The sequence below is a fragment of the Haliotis cracherodii genome, unplaced genomic scaffold (genome assembly GCF_022045235.1).
Source record: "Haliotis cracherodii isolate W230 unplaced genomic scaffold, xgHalCrac1.p SCAF_11, whole genome shotgun sequence".
Lineage (NCBI taxonomy): Eukaryota > Metazoa > Mollusca > Gastropoda > Lepetellida > Haliotidae > Haliotis > Haliotis cracherodii.
In genome coordinates this window covers 25,173,899-25,188,150 of record NW_027266266.1, presented here as the reverse complement: position 1 = coordinate 25,188,150, position 14,252 = coordinate 25,173,899, and the positions used below count along the sequence as shown (strand labels likewise).

Genomic DNA, 14,252 nt, shown 5'->3' with positions numbered 1-14,252 from the left:
GGCTGGTGATCTTAACATCAAACATTCATTGTCACGCCAAGGACACACATATCTGTGCCACAGTACCGTTTGTTTACTCAATAAACACAACTGGTAAACACAAGTTTACCATACTGTAACAGGCCTGCAAAGCATCAATAAACAGACCCATTGAAACTTTGGGGGCAAGAGGGCTTGTATTTTATTTTAGTATTTCAGTAGACCTACCTCCAAATATATTAACCTGACGGCTTAACCTAAACATGACTCAACACAGAATATTACTGTTTACGTTATCAGCGTTATACATGACGTCATACTAGTGAGGTGAGGTGAAATGGGGTTTAAAGTCGCGTCCAAGATCATTGCATTATATAGCGACGTGCATGCACGTGTGTGTCTGCTTGTACTAGTCCGGACTGATGCCGATTTATAGTGCTAGCACACTGAGATACCATGCCGTAGTTTAACATGACTACCCCACTCAGACAAAGTATACGGATTCCGAGCCGACCAGTCCTTGTTTTAGCCCCTTAATGCCGAGCGCCTTAGTGCGTAACAACATGTACAATCTTTTAACGTCTTTTGGTATGGTCTGTTCTAAATAATTACTCTACGGAATGTAAAGCACTACATCTCGTCAACTGTCCTTACTAAATACTGTACGGAATGTAAAGCACTAATATCGTCATCTGTTCTCAATAGTTACTGTACGAAATGCAAAGCGCTACATCTCGTCATCTGTTCTCAATAATTACTGTACGGAATGTAAAGCGCTGCATCTCGTCATCTGTTCTCAATAATTACTGTACGGAATGTAAAGCACTAATATCGTCATCTGTTATCAATAATTACTGTACGGAATGTAAAGCACTAATATCGTCATCTGTTATCAATAATTACTGTACGGAATGTAAAGCACTACATCTCTCCATCTGTTCTCAATAATTACTGTACGGAATGTAAAGCACTAATATCGTCATCTGTTATCAATAATTACTGTACGGAATGTAAAGCGCTACATCTCGTCATCTGTTCTCAGTAATTACTGTATGGAATGTAAAGCGCTACATCTCGTCATCTGTTCTAACAATTTACTTACTGAATGTGTGGTTTCCGGAAGCCGCAAGGCTTCACTAATGGATTTGCGTGTTACTTTATTGCAGGAAGGACGATGTGCGTACGTTGTCGTCCTCATGGCGGTGTTTTGGATCAGCGAGTCGCTGCCAATATCGGTGACAGCGCTACTCCCCGTCTTTATGTTCCCCCTCCTCAATGTGGTCGAGGCTAAAGTCATATCAAAGGCTTATATGAACGTGAGTAATGAGAATATATATACTCAAGTAACTCTGATGAAGTGTGTATTTATCATGGTGTGACTTACAATGTCTTATGTTCTTTTGAGAATTAAAGTGTACTTGTGATACATCTAAAGTCTTAAAACATATATTAAAGCCAAATAATGTTATGGTCAAATGTTCCCATGAAGATGTACAGCAGCTTGAAAAAGAAAACAACAGTGAAATGTGACTTTCATTTCACCCAGTAGTAGTAGTAGTAGTAGTAGTAGTAGTTATTGTTGTGGTAGTAGTAGACTTGGCAGAAGTAGTAGCAGCAGCAGTAGTAATAGTAGAAGTATTAGTATCAGTGGTAGTAGTAGAAGTAGTAGTAGTAGTAGTAGTGGTGGTGTTAGATGTAGTAGTAGTTGAAGAAATCTTGGAAGTAGTAGTAGTAGCAGTAGTAGTAGTAGTAGTAGTAGTAGTAGTAGTAGTAGTAGTTTTTAGTTGTCACTAGCTATATTAAACATACATGAAATATTGTTATCCACAACAACTGCGCAAACTGTTATTTATCAGTCTATACATATATATCTCCAAAGCCAGATAATAACCAGATAATATAACCTGGGATTCCAGCCCAGAAGAGGTTCCCAGGAATTCTGCATGTTTGTGATGAGAATCGGCTGGTTACAATTGTGTGTGTGGGTGTGTAAACTTTAACCTTGGTGATTTATTTACACAGGATACAATCATGGTTTTCCTCGGTGGCCTGTGTATGGCTGTTGCTATAGAACACTGGAACATACACAGAAGAATCGCACTGCGTATTTTGATGCTGGTGGGGTCCGAGCCAAGATGGTGGGTCCTCCTTAATACAATCAGATCCTATCATAAACTCATACAACGTCGAAGTACAGAAACCAGTTATCAAGTAGTACGATATGCTTTTCTGCAATATGCGAAGAAATATGTTGCAATAAATAATACTTATTTACTGCAATTGATGACCGAATGTATACTTACATGAAAGCCTTACATTCACATGAGAATCTTCTGCGGAGGTTCATATCTTAAACCTTTTTGGTATACATGTGGATCCCAATATGTTTACGAGCTTAAGTCTTCTTTGACATAACAAGGATTACGTCAGATCATAAACGCTCTGTTCTGACACCGTGTGGATCCGAGTTACACTAGGTCCCTAGCGCTGCAAATTGTAAACGGGTTGGCTTGGTGATGTGGTTGACGTTGGTTGGTTGGTTTGTTGTTTAACGTCGCACTCAGCAATATTCCAGCTATATGACGGCGGTCTGTAAATAACCTAGTCTGGACCTGACAATCCAGTGATTGACACCATGAGCATCGATCCACGCAGTCGTGATCGATGACATGGTTGATGTACTTGGTATAACGTGAGATGTTGCTCATATATCAACCACTGGTTTGGCTGGTCACGTTATTTCCAGGCTGTCGTGTTAAAACGTGTCTGCGGCGTAAAACAACAAACCGAAAATCTTACAGTATGGTCACACCAAAACCATTATTTTAACAGGTTAATGCTGGGGTTGATGATAGCAACCTGGTTCTTGTCGATGTGGATCAGCAACACTGCAACGACGGCAATGATGATCCCCATCGCAAACGCCATCCTCCTGCAGCTGAAGGATACCAGAGACCTCTCCAACGACCAGGGAGGTACGTTCCAGTTGTACGAGTCTGGTGGTATCACACAGAGGGGAAGAATCTGGACAGGACCAGGTCCCCATGCTTGTAGTGAGAGTCGAGTGATAAGGAGGTTTCAATGAGTGACCTGGCTCATTTTGTGTCATTGTTCCATGACGGTGTTGATCGTTACAAAGCCGGTCAGTTTCTGGTTGGCCTGTTCCAAAACATTGTCAATACATGGATTAAGCCATACTTACTCACGAACCGAAAAGGTCATGTTACTGTCTATTATCATTGATATACGAGTTAGATAATTGTACTTGAGAAGGAATTTTTGGTCACATAATTGCATTAAGGGAGGAATTGTCGGTTAGTAAACTGCACTTCATGAATTGTAAAGCAAGTATGGCACGATTTGTAAATTTAAAGAAAGGCTTCATTGTTTCTCTTTCTTCAACAATGAACACGTGAATGCTATTTCGGAATGACGTTAGGAAAGAAAAAGAGTTGGACCTACAGAGTGTACACTCTGATAATTCGCACTCCTAGGAGATAGGGCGTTCTTAAGTATCCGTATGTACTTGCTTTACAATTCATGAAGTACAGTTTACTAACCGACAATTCCTCCCTAAGTGCAATTATCTAACCAACAACTCCTTCTTACGTGCAGTTTTCTTACCGATAATTCCTTTGTAAGTGCGGTTATCTAACCGACAATTACGTCTTGAATGCAATTAGCTAACCGACCATTTCCTTTTTACGTGCAGTTATCTTTCCAACAACTCCTTTGTAAGTGCAATTATGTATCCTACAAATCATCTTAGGTGACCTCATGTTCATTGCTGTCATCATTGTTGTCAGCATTTTAACACCCATTCTTGCCGTAAGAGGCGACTATGCTTGTCGTAAGAGGCTACTATGCTTGCCGTAACAGGCGACTATGCTTGCCGTAACAGGCGACTATGCTTGTCGTAGGAGGCGACAAACGGGATCGGATGGCCAGGCTCGCTGACTTGGTTGATGTGTCACTGATCCCAATTACGTGGGTCCCGTAAAGATCCGGGGTAGAATACGTGGATCGATGCTCATGATATCAATCACTGGATTGTCTGGTCCAGACTCGATTATTTACAGACCGCCGTCATATAGCTGTAATATTGGTGAGAACGGCGTAAAACAACAAACCTTCAACCAACCATTTAAACAGCAGATTTATATTCTACAGCATGACCTTTAATAGTGTTTAGGTGACAACTGTATGGCACTCTATGCGAGGGCATGTTCTGCAAATGTCATAAATGTATGTATGAAATGTATCACTGTTAGTGATCCTCGAAATCTTGTTTGTTTGTTTGTTTTCCTGAGATAATTTCCTTTTCAGCAATTGAAATGAATGGAAAAGAATCAAATAATGACAAAATACCTGAAAAAGAAGACCCCGAACCAGCAGTCGACAAGCTACAATCCAAACTGTCGTAAGTGTATCGCCGGAATGTATTCCACTAGATTGCATGTTTAAATCGTTTAGGTCGTGCAACAATTCCAGCCCGCTTTAGGGGGCCCAGTCGCGTGAGACACCGCAATTAGACTTGCCTCCCCACCGTTCCTGAAAACTACGACCATGAGTTTGGATCCCTGATTTTTCCTCACAAACCGCCGTCATATAGCTGGAATATTGCTGAGTGCGGCGTAAAATAACAAACCAACCAAAACTTCCTTACTATGTTTCTGGATTAATCAGCACCAAAGTGGCAAACGTCTGAGACCTGCATCACTTCGAGTTTTCCCGCTTAAGATTTTCCATGAAATACAGTTCAAGGCGGCGTTAAATCAACTGACTCACCTAGTTCGTATCTTGCATAGTGAAAGACTCAAGTCGGACACTTTTTATGTGTATTCTCTTGAATAATGTGTATATTGTAGATAACTGCTTATAACACAAGCTTCATGTCAAATCCAGGGAATAATCAGTCTCGATTACATCGTAATTATTACGATACAATGCAATAATTTTGGGACGCTTCAATATTAGACTTACTCTTGCAGCGATGGACCAGAGACACCCGAAGAAGCAGAATTTACCCGTTTGAAGAAGGGCCTATCACTTTGTATTGCATACGGGGCTAATTCCGGAGGTATTGCAAGTCTTACAGGAACTGGGCCAAATCTCGTTCTGAAAGGACAAACAGATGAGTAAGTGTACTTTGTCCTAGATTGCTTCAATTCAGGATCTTATAGTGTGAACGGATGTATACGTGAAAGGTTAGTTTAGGCCATTATTGTTTTCTTTGTTGGGTAGCGGATTGCAGTTGGCCGAAGTCAAAAGACAGAAAAAGAGAACACATGGCATCAACTTGTGATTTCAAAATAAGTATTCCAACTATCGGAAGGCTTATGGTGTTTCGGCAGCCTATGGATCAAGGGAGAGTACTCTACATTTAATATGCACGAAAGCAGCTATGTCTGGCGAAATATAGATGTCAAATTTAGCAACGTACAAGTGTTCAAGATGATTTCTTTTCAAAACGCACACCATTATTTTGCATCCATGATGAGTCTGCAGAAAAAAATAAGTGTAAATTTAGACTTTTTTCTTTCAGTTCTCATTGGGCATTAATGAATATAAAAAAATAATATCCACAGTATTTCAGGTGGAACCATGTCTGCATCCTGATCGTTCCTCCGAGGATCAAATTTATTTTAAAATGTCAAGACATACATGCTGACAAACTCTGGTGAAGTGTGGACTTTTGGACTTTGGTTGTTGCAGACTGTACAGCTCTCGAGGTATCGAGTCTCCCGTCAACTTTGCCTCCTGGATGGCCTACGGATTCCCTCTGTCCGTCGTCGTCCTCATTGTCTGCTGGGGGTGGCTGAACATTCTCTACCTCAGATGCAAGTAAGCATATTGCCATGACCATTGGGCATGCAACACAAGAGGTAGATCTGGGTCCCGTTCCACAAAGTGATCTTATTGCTACGATCGTAGTAAATCTATGTTATTATAAAGGCATGGGGGTCACGATCATGTTAGCGCTAAGATATTGTATCAAGAATAATTTGCAGACTTGACAGGTACACATTCACACGTGTACAGCCAGACCATTATATTGAACACGCCAACGTTGGTTGGTTGGTTGCTTGGTTGTTTAACGCCGCACTCAGCAATATCCCAGCTATATGACGGCGGTTTGTAAATAATCGAGTCTGGACCAGACAATCTAGTGATTGATGTCATGAGCATCGATCCACGCAATTGGTTTTGTTTAGTTTGTTTGTTGTTTAACGCCGCACTCAGAAATATTACAGCTATATGACGGCGGTTTGTAAATAATCGAGTCTGGACCAGACAATCCAGTGATTAATATCATGATCATCGATCCACGTATTCTACCCCGGATCTTTACGGGACCGACGTAATTGGGATCAGTGACACATCAACCAAGTCAGCGAGCCTGACCACCCGATCCCGTTTGTCGCCTCTTACGACAAGCATAGTCGCCTTTTGCGGCAAGCATGGGTTGTTGCTGAATACCTATTCTACCCCGGATCTTCATGGGTCATGAACATCGATCCCACGCAATTGGGATACGATGACGTGCATCAACCAAGTGAGCGAGCCTGACCACCCGATCCCGTTAGTCGCATCTTTCGACAAGTATAGTCGCCTTTTACGGCAAGCATGGGTTGCTGAAGACCTATTCTTCCCCGGATCTTCATGGGTCATGAACATCGATCCCACGCAATTGGGATACGATGACATGCATCAACCAAGTCAGCGAGCCTGACCACCCGATCCCGTTAGTCGCCTCTTTCGACAAGCATAGTCGCCTTTTACTGCAAGCAAGACCTATTCTACCCCACGGGTAGACCACTCTAACGTAGCCTATCATGTTGAAGTTAGTGAGTGAAAAGGTTTTACGCTGGGATGAATAGCCTCGACAGGTCTGATGTAATTATTCCAAAAGGGATTCGTTGGAAGAGTATGTCCCTACTTCCCCATGCTTGTCGTGAGAGCCGACTGAGTATCGGTTGTTTACCATGAGTAATCTATGTGTAGTCGTAGACGGTCACTTATACTGTCTAACACTGTTTGGCCTTGCTCAGACTCAAGTGGCATTTTAAAGTGGCTATAGAATATTGCTGCCTGTCGCGTAACACAACGTCAAGATTCTCTCACTCCTTAAAGTTCCTGATAAAATACCCGTAAAGATCCGGGTTAAAATTGCTAATCAGCAACCCATGCTTGCCCTAAGAGACGTCTTACGGGTAGCCAGGTCCGCTGTCGTATCCCACTTGCGTAGATCGATGCACATGATGTTAATCACTGGATTGTCTGGTCCAGATTCGACCATTTAGCGCTAGAATGTTGCTGAGTGCAGCGTTAAACAACAAATAAACAAATAACCTAATAAAAGCTCTAATATCGAAAAACGTTCATTTATTTATGTTCGTCGTGAAATGGTTGGGATGTTGTCGACGTTTTATTTTTATGAGTGTCAAATGGAAAAACTTGTTATAGATATTAGTCCTCGTCATCTGTATGTGATTGAAGCACTGTCATATTGTAACAGAGATCACGATAGTCGTCGTCCAAGGAAAGGGACAGCACATCTTCTTAGAAAGGAATACTTTTCAAGTCCTGTTTTTTTCCAGGGGCTTCTGTTCGTGCTTGAAGGATGACCCCATAAGAAAGCTGCAAGCCGAGAAAGTGAAAAATGTGATCTTGACAGAGTATAAGAAACTCGGTTCTATCACGTGAGCTTCATATTTTATTACTCTCAAGTTTTAATTTCATAAGGTGAGGTAAGGTGCAATGGGGTTTAACGTCGCGTCCAAAATTGGTGCACTTATATAGCGACGTGCATGCCCGCGCGTGTGTGTGGCTGCTTGAGCTACTCCGGAATGATGCCGATTCATAGTGCTAGCCCACTGAGATACCATGCCGCAGTTTAACATGAATACCCCACTCAGACACAGTATGCTGACCCCGAGCCGACCTGTCCTTGTTTTAGCCCCTTAATGCCGAGCGCCAGACAGGGTAACAACAAGTACCATATTTTAAGGTCTTTTGGTATGACGCGGCCGGGGATCGAACCCCGGACCTTACGCTCTCCGGGCGGACGCTCTACCACTAGACCACGGAGACGGTCTAATTTCATAAGCATTCTTCTCAAAGAATAGACATAACAATGATACATATATTTCAACGGAATTTATTCTTATAAAATTATTGTAAATAGTAAGTTATTAGTCACAAGGTTATAAGTCTTCTGGTTAACTGGTCACGAAATAACGGGCCAAACAGTGGTAGTGACTTTTGATTATTTACCTACAGAATGACATCTATATCAGCAAGAGTCGAAAGAGAAACTATCCTGTGAACTATCCCGTGAACCACTCGTATAACAAGCATATATAAAGATTGATGCTTTATTGCCGACCACCATACCTCATACAAGAATAGAGAAACATACGACGCTGTGCGCACATCTTCCCCTCAATAACGACTCACGCCGTTGGGATAGGATGACACACAATCAACCAAGTCACCGAGCCTTAGCATGTGCCCCTGATCCTTTAGCCCTTATGACCAGCATTGGGTACTGTTCTCTGATTCCAATACTGTGTCAAAACTCAATATTTCCCTATGCATTTTACATAATGTCCGATGATAGTTCACTGCATTGTAACGTGTTTTGTTCACAGGTACGCCCAAGCCAATGTAATGGTGTTATTTCTTCTACTGGTTATTTTCTGGATCTCGCGAGATCTCGGTGGAGTTGGTGGCTGGGGAGACCTTTTTGAGGATAAGTAGGTTTTGCATTTGAAAATAAGAGACAATCATTATCATTTACCTGTCTTTGTAAGATATTCTGGGTTACTGTTATTTCTTTAGAATACATAGCAATAAACCTGTTAAAATTAATCTAAACCATCTGGATTCAACAATATCATTCAATATTATATTTTCACTGCGATTACAAAATTATACAAACATTTTCAACAGATCAAATTCACCCTTAATCTCTTAATGTTCGATATTAGAAACACCGCAAATATATACCTGTAAGAGCCAAATATTTTCTTCCCTGTAGCTTGGTTAAAGATTCTACCCCTGCTGTTTTGATGGCAGTGCTGCTTTTTGTTCTTCCTTCCAAACTACCACGGGTCTTCTGTCTCCGGACAAACAGTACGTACATTTGCGGAATATAAAACAAGGATAAAACAAACCACCCTGCCCGTCACACGCTGAAATTATGTTTTGTTTTGTTTGTTTGTTGTTTAACGCCGCACTCAGCAATAGTCCAGCTATATGACGGCGGTCTGTAAATAATCGAGTCTGGACCAGACAATCCAGTGATTGACATCATGAGCATCGATCCACGCAATTAATATACGATGACAAGCATCAACCAAGTCAGGGAGACTGACCACCCGATCCCATTAATCGCCTATTACGACAAGCATAGTCGCCTTTTAAAGCAAGCATGGTTTGCTGAAGACCTCTTCTACCCCGGACCGTCACGGGTCCATGCAATTGGGATATGATGACATGCATCAACCACGCAATTAGGATACCATGACAGCGAACCAAGTCAGCGAACCTGACCACCCGATCCCGTTAGTCGCCTCTTACGACAAGTATAATCGCCATTTATGGCTAGCATGGGTTGCTGAAGACCTATTCTATCCGGGATGTTCACTGGTCTGAACATATGAGTTTTAACAAAATGAGCCCCTTACATACCCGGATTAAACTAGGCACGCCATTGCTGTTCGTAAGAGGGGACTTAATATAATAATACGACGTAAATATAAAGAGTAACAGAAACACTGCGATTTCAGTTTACCAGTGCACGTGACAGCTTTGGATGAAGATTTATTTAGTTATGTGGCATAACAGTTGCGAGTTGACATATGTCGACAAACATAAATCTTCAATTCCTTAAGTTTGGGTTGGGGGTTAACAGTTATGCAAGTTTTCTTTCCGATAACATCTTTTTTTCGTGGAATTGACTTTACATTTCAAAAATCTTCATCGTATGTATAACAAGTGAATAAAAAAGCAGTCAAGGTGACTTACGCAGTAGTTCTATCAATATCATTGCGAGTAAGGAATGTCTTTGTTGCATGACACACAAAAAAGACATTGTTGTAAAGTTTTATTGTGAAAAGACTCATAGTTTTAATTGAAATATCTTGTGTTGCATCTGTAGCTGAAAGAGTATCTAGTCTCCACAAAAAATCCCAGCAAGGTAGGCAACAATATGATTTTTACTACAGGTTATGAAATGACTGAAGAAGAAAAGGCAGAAGCCGAAGCTCCTATCACACCGCTGCTGACATGGAAAGTCCTCCACGAGAAGATGCCGTGGGCGCTTTTCCTCCTACTTGGGGGTGGATATGCTCTTGCTAAGGGCTGTGAGGTAGGGTCTTCATTCACACTGACACATGTTTGTTTTCTTGGAGGCAGATATGCTTTTTGCTAAGGGCTGTGAGGTAGAGTCTTCATTCACACTGACACATGTTTGTTTTCTTGGAGGCAGATATGCTTTTTGCTAAGGGCTGTGAGGTAGAGTCTTCATTCACACTAACACATGTTTGAATTCCTGGAGGCAGATATGCTTTTTGCTGGGCGCTGTTAGGTAGAGTCTTCATTCACACTGACACATGTTTGAATTCCTGCAGGCAGATATGCTTTTTGCTGGGCGCTGTTAGGAAGAGTCTTCATTCACACTGACACATGTTTGTTTTCTAGGAGGCAGATAAGCTTTTTGCTAAGGGCTGTGAGGTAGAGTCTTCATTCACACTAACACATGTTTGAATTCCTGGAGGCAGATATGCTTTTTGCTGGGCGCTGTTAGGTAGAGTCTTCATTCACACTGACACATGTTTGAATTCCTGCAGGCAGATATGCTTTTTGCTGGGCGCTGTTAGGAAGAGTCTTCATTCACACTGACACATGTTTGTTTTCTAGGAGGCAGATAAGCTTTTTGCTAAGGGCTGTGAGGTAGAGTCTTCATTCACACTGACACATGTTTGTTTTCTTGGAGGCAGATATGCTTTTTGCTAAGGGCTGTGAGGTAGAGTCTTCATTCACACTAACACATGTTTGAATTCCTGGAGGCAGATATGCTTTTTGCTGGGCGCTGTTAGGTAGAGTCTTCATTCACACTGACACATGTTTGAATTCCTGCAGGCAGATATGCTTTTTGCTGGGCGCTGTTAGGAAGAGTCTTCATTCACACTGACACATGTTTGTTTTCTAGGAGGCAGATAAGCTTTTTGCTAAGGGCTGTGAGGTAGAGTCTTCATTCACACTAACACATGTTTGAATTCCTGGAGGCAGATATGCTTTTTGCTGGGCGCTGTTAGGTAGAGTCTTCATTCACACTGACACATGTTTGAATTCCTGCAGGCAGATATGCTTTTTGCTGGGCGCTGTTAGGAAGAGTCTTCATTCACACTGACACATGTTTGTTTTCTAGGAGGCAGATAAGCTTTTTGCTAAGGGCTGTGAGGTAGAGTCTTCATTCACACTAACACATGTTTGAATTCCTGGAGGCAGATATGCTTTTTGCTGGGCGCTGTTAGGTAGAGTCTTCATTCACACTGACACATGTTTGAATTCCTGCAGGCAGATATGCTTTTTGCTGGGCGCTGTTAGGAAGAGTCTTCATTCACACTGACTCATGTTTGTTTTCTAGGATGTGAACATACTCTTGCTAAGGGATACCGTATTGAATTAAATATAAGTATTAAATAAATATAAATATAAGTAATAAACCTATTCACAAATATTGAAAAAAAGAAATAATTTCTCTCTGACTGCTTGTCCGTTAGTTTAAAAAACTAGGTAAATCCCCGAACTCTACTCTTACTCACTCACTCTGAAAATGACACAACTGAAATAGTAATTCTTATTTTCTCGGTTAATTCCAGGAGTCTGGTTTGTCCTACTGGATTGGTATTCAGCTCCAGGTATTGAAGGACCTGAACCCGTGGCTGCTGCTTCTGATCATTTGTTACGTGTGTGCCGCAGCAACCGAGGTCACCAGCAACACGGCTACAGCAACACTTGTCATGCCAATCCTATCCAACCTGGTACGTTACACTCACTCACTGTCTGTAAGGGGCGGTCGGGTAGCCTAGTGGTTAAAGCGTTCGCTCGTCACGCCGAAGACCCGGGTTCGATTCCTGACATGGGTACAATGTGTGAAGCCCATCTCTGGTGTCCCCCGCCGTGATATTGCTGGAATATTGCTAAAAGCGGCGTAAAACCAAACTCATTCACTCATTGTCTGTAAACTGATGATTTTGACGTTAACGATGACATGACCCAACCTACATTGTACATGAAGGGTCGATTTTAAAGCCGCGTTTAACGATGTTTTAAATATAGCATAGCTTGGGTATGGTGCTGATAAACTAAGGATCATAGACAAGGCGAGTTTTGAATTTGACCACGCAATTAGAGGATCCTGGCACGCCCGGCTCACATGATCAGTGATGAGTCTATGTTCCTCCTCGACTTAACAGATGCTTGGAGTTTTGTCATGTTCAATAACGCAGCATTCCACAGAACCACTGATCGAGGTGGATCACAAATGGTGTTGGCTAGCACTCCTGAAGCTGTAATACCGGTCCCATCCGTCTTGATGCACGACTAACAATTATTCGTTATCGTGATTAAGTATTCAGGTTAACTTTAAGTTTGAATTCCAGCAGTATAACACACAGCTCAGCTGTGTCAGTGGAGTTGTTAAAACATTGTAACATCAGAGTATACCCTTGACGTCACCCCATCGAACATTTAGCATGAACTTGGACGTCGTGTAAGCCAACTTCCTGTAGTGTTTCACAATATGAACTGTTCTTTTCGGCTCTGCAAAAGGCGTGGCTCCAGATCCCAAATGCCGACTTCCGAACCCTACTAGATCATGCACAGCTGATTCCAGGCAATTGTCTGGGTCAACGGATCGATGTCACCATCGTCAACATGCCATGCCCTGACTGTTAAAGTCATGACCACTGATAAGCCATTTAATTTATGACATCCTTTATCCTTATCAATAAGTATAGTATCATCACAGTTGTCATATACGAATAGTACGATCTTTCCGTCGAGAGGCGAGGATGTTTGAAACGGACATAAAATCCGTCTAACGATACTCTTGACATTGATAACACCCTTTCACCATGTGATGATATTTCAAATGTAACCATTCCCATTTGTTATTCATTTAAATGTTAGAATTATGAAACATCCATATATAGAAATTGAATAAATATAAAACTCTTTTACGCGCACCTTTGTATTTTTGTAACAGGTTTTTCGTCAGTGATGGTAAAAAACTCCACTCTTTTACGCGCACTGATGTATTTTTGTAATAGATTTTACGTCAGTGATGGTAAAAAAAACTACACTCTTGTACGTGCACTGATAAGAGGTTTTAAGTCAGTGATGTTATCCTTTGTAATAAAAATGTCGCACAGCTTGTCGCTGGTGTCCATGTAGTATCAAGACGTAAGAAACTACAACATATGACATATGTGTCCAAATTCTTGTATTATATATATCTGAATCTCTACCAATTTCGTAAAATTACTAACAAACAAATTCATGTTATTGATTGTGTCCATAGTTTCCTCAACAAACAAAACAAAAACAAAAGGCGTTACAAAATTGGAAAAAAATATCCACTACTGTGATGCACATTTGCGGACATAGTCCTAATATTCATGTACAAATTTCAGTATTTACATGGCTATTGACAAGCAAGGTCCATGTCGACAAAAGACGTTCCCTGCGCATATACATTTTTTACTATTTATAGCTGATGTTGTACCTGGACTATTAAGTGAAACATTTGCACTCCATTTTGCAGGCTATTGGAACTGGAGTGAACCCCTTGTTCTACATGTTTCCGGCCGCTCTATCAGTTTCATTTGCATACATGTTGCCCGCCGCCACGCCCCCTAATGCTATCGTCTTCGGCTACGGTCATATCAAAGTATCCGACATGGTAAGTCTATCGGGATCAGTTAGGGGCATAAACATTGTATGTGTTTAGCTTTGCATGTTGTTTTGCAAATTCTATGAACAGCTGGCTGGATGACTTAACAGTATATGAGACAGTTACAAATATGGCCTTGTGATTAACACACAACTATACCTATTCATATTTTAAATATAATTATGATACGAGATCTATCTCTTCACAAATTGACAATGCTTCGAATTGTGTACACAGCCATGCACCCATCTATGAAGACAACCAGATATTTTAACATAACATAAAAATTCTACGTATGAAAGCCTAT

The 14,252-nt window shown here is 41.3% G+C and overlaps 1 protein-coding gene across 3 annotated transcripts in view; it reads left to right on the top strand.

Moving 5' to 3' along the window:
* LOC139456359 (Na(+)/citrate cotransporter-like) overlaps positions 1–14,252 on the top strand; it is a 66,748-nt gene that overhangs the window by 49,602 nt on the left and 2,894 nt on the right. For all 3 annotated transcript variants that reach the window (XM_071238012.1, XM_071238013.1, XM_071238011.1), the window contains exons 2-13: positions 1,146–1,295; positions 2,002–2,117; positions 2,812–2,954; positions 4,306–4,399; positions 4,971–5,117; positions 5,695–5,823; positions 7,581–7,682; positions 8,634–8,738; positions 9,023–9,117; positions 10,212–10,354; positions 11,871–12,032; positions 13,817–13,954. In XM_071238012.1, coding sequence (XP_071094113.1) covers positions 1,146–1,295; positions 2,002–2,117; positions 2,812–2,954; positions 4,306–4,399; positions 4,971–5,117; positions 5,695–5,823; positions 7,581–7,682; positions 8,634–8,738; positions 9,023–9,117; positions 10,212–10,354; positions 11,871–12,032; positions 13,817–13,954 — 1,524 coding nt within the window. The remainder of the gene's footprint in view (positions 1–1,145; positions 1,296–2,001; positions 2,118–2,811; positions 2,955–4,305; positions 4,400–4,970; positions 5,118–5,694; positions 5,824–7,580; positions 7,683–8,633; positions 8,739–9,022; positions 9,118–10,211; positions 10,355–11,870; positions 12,033–13,816; positions 13,955–14,252) is intronic.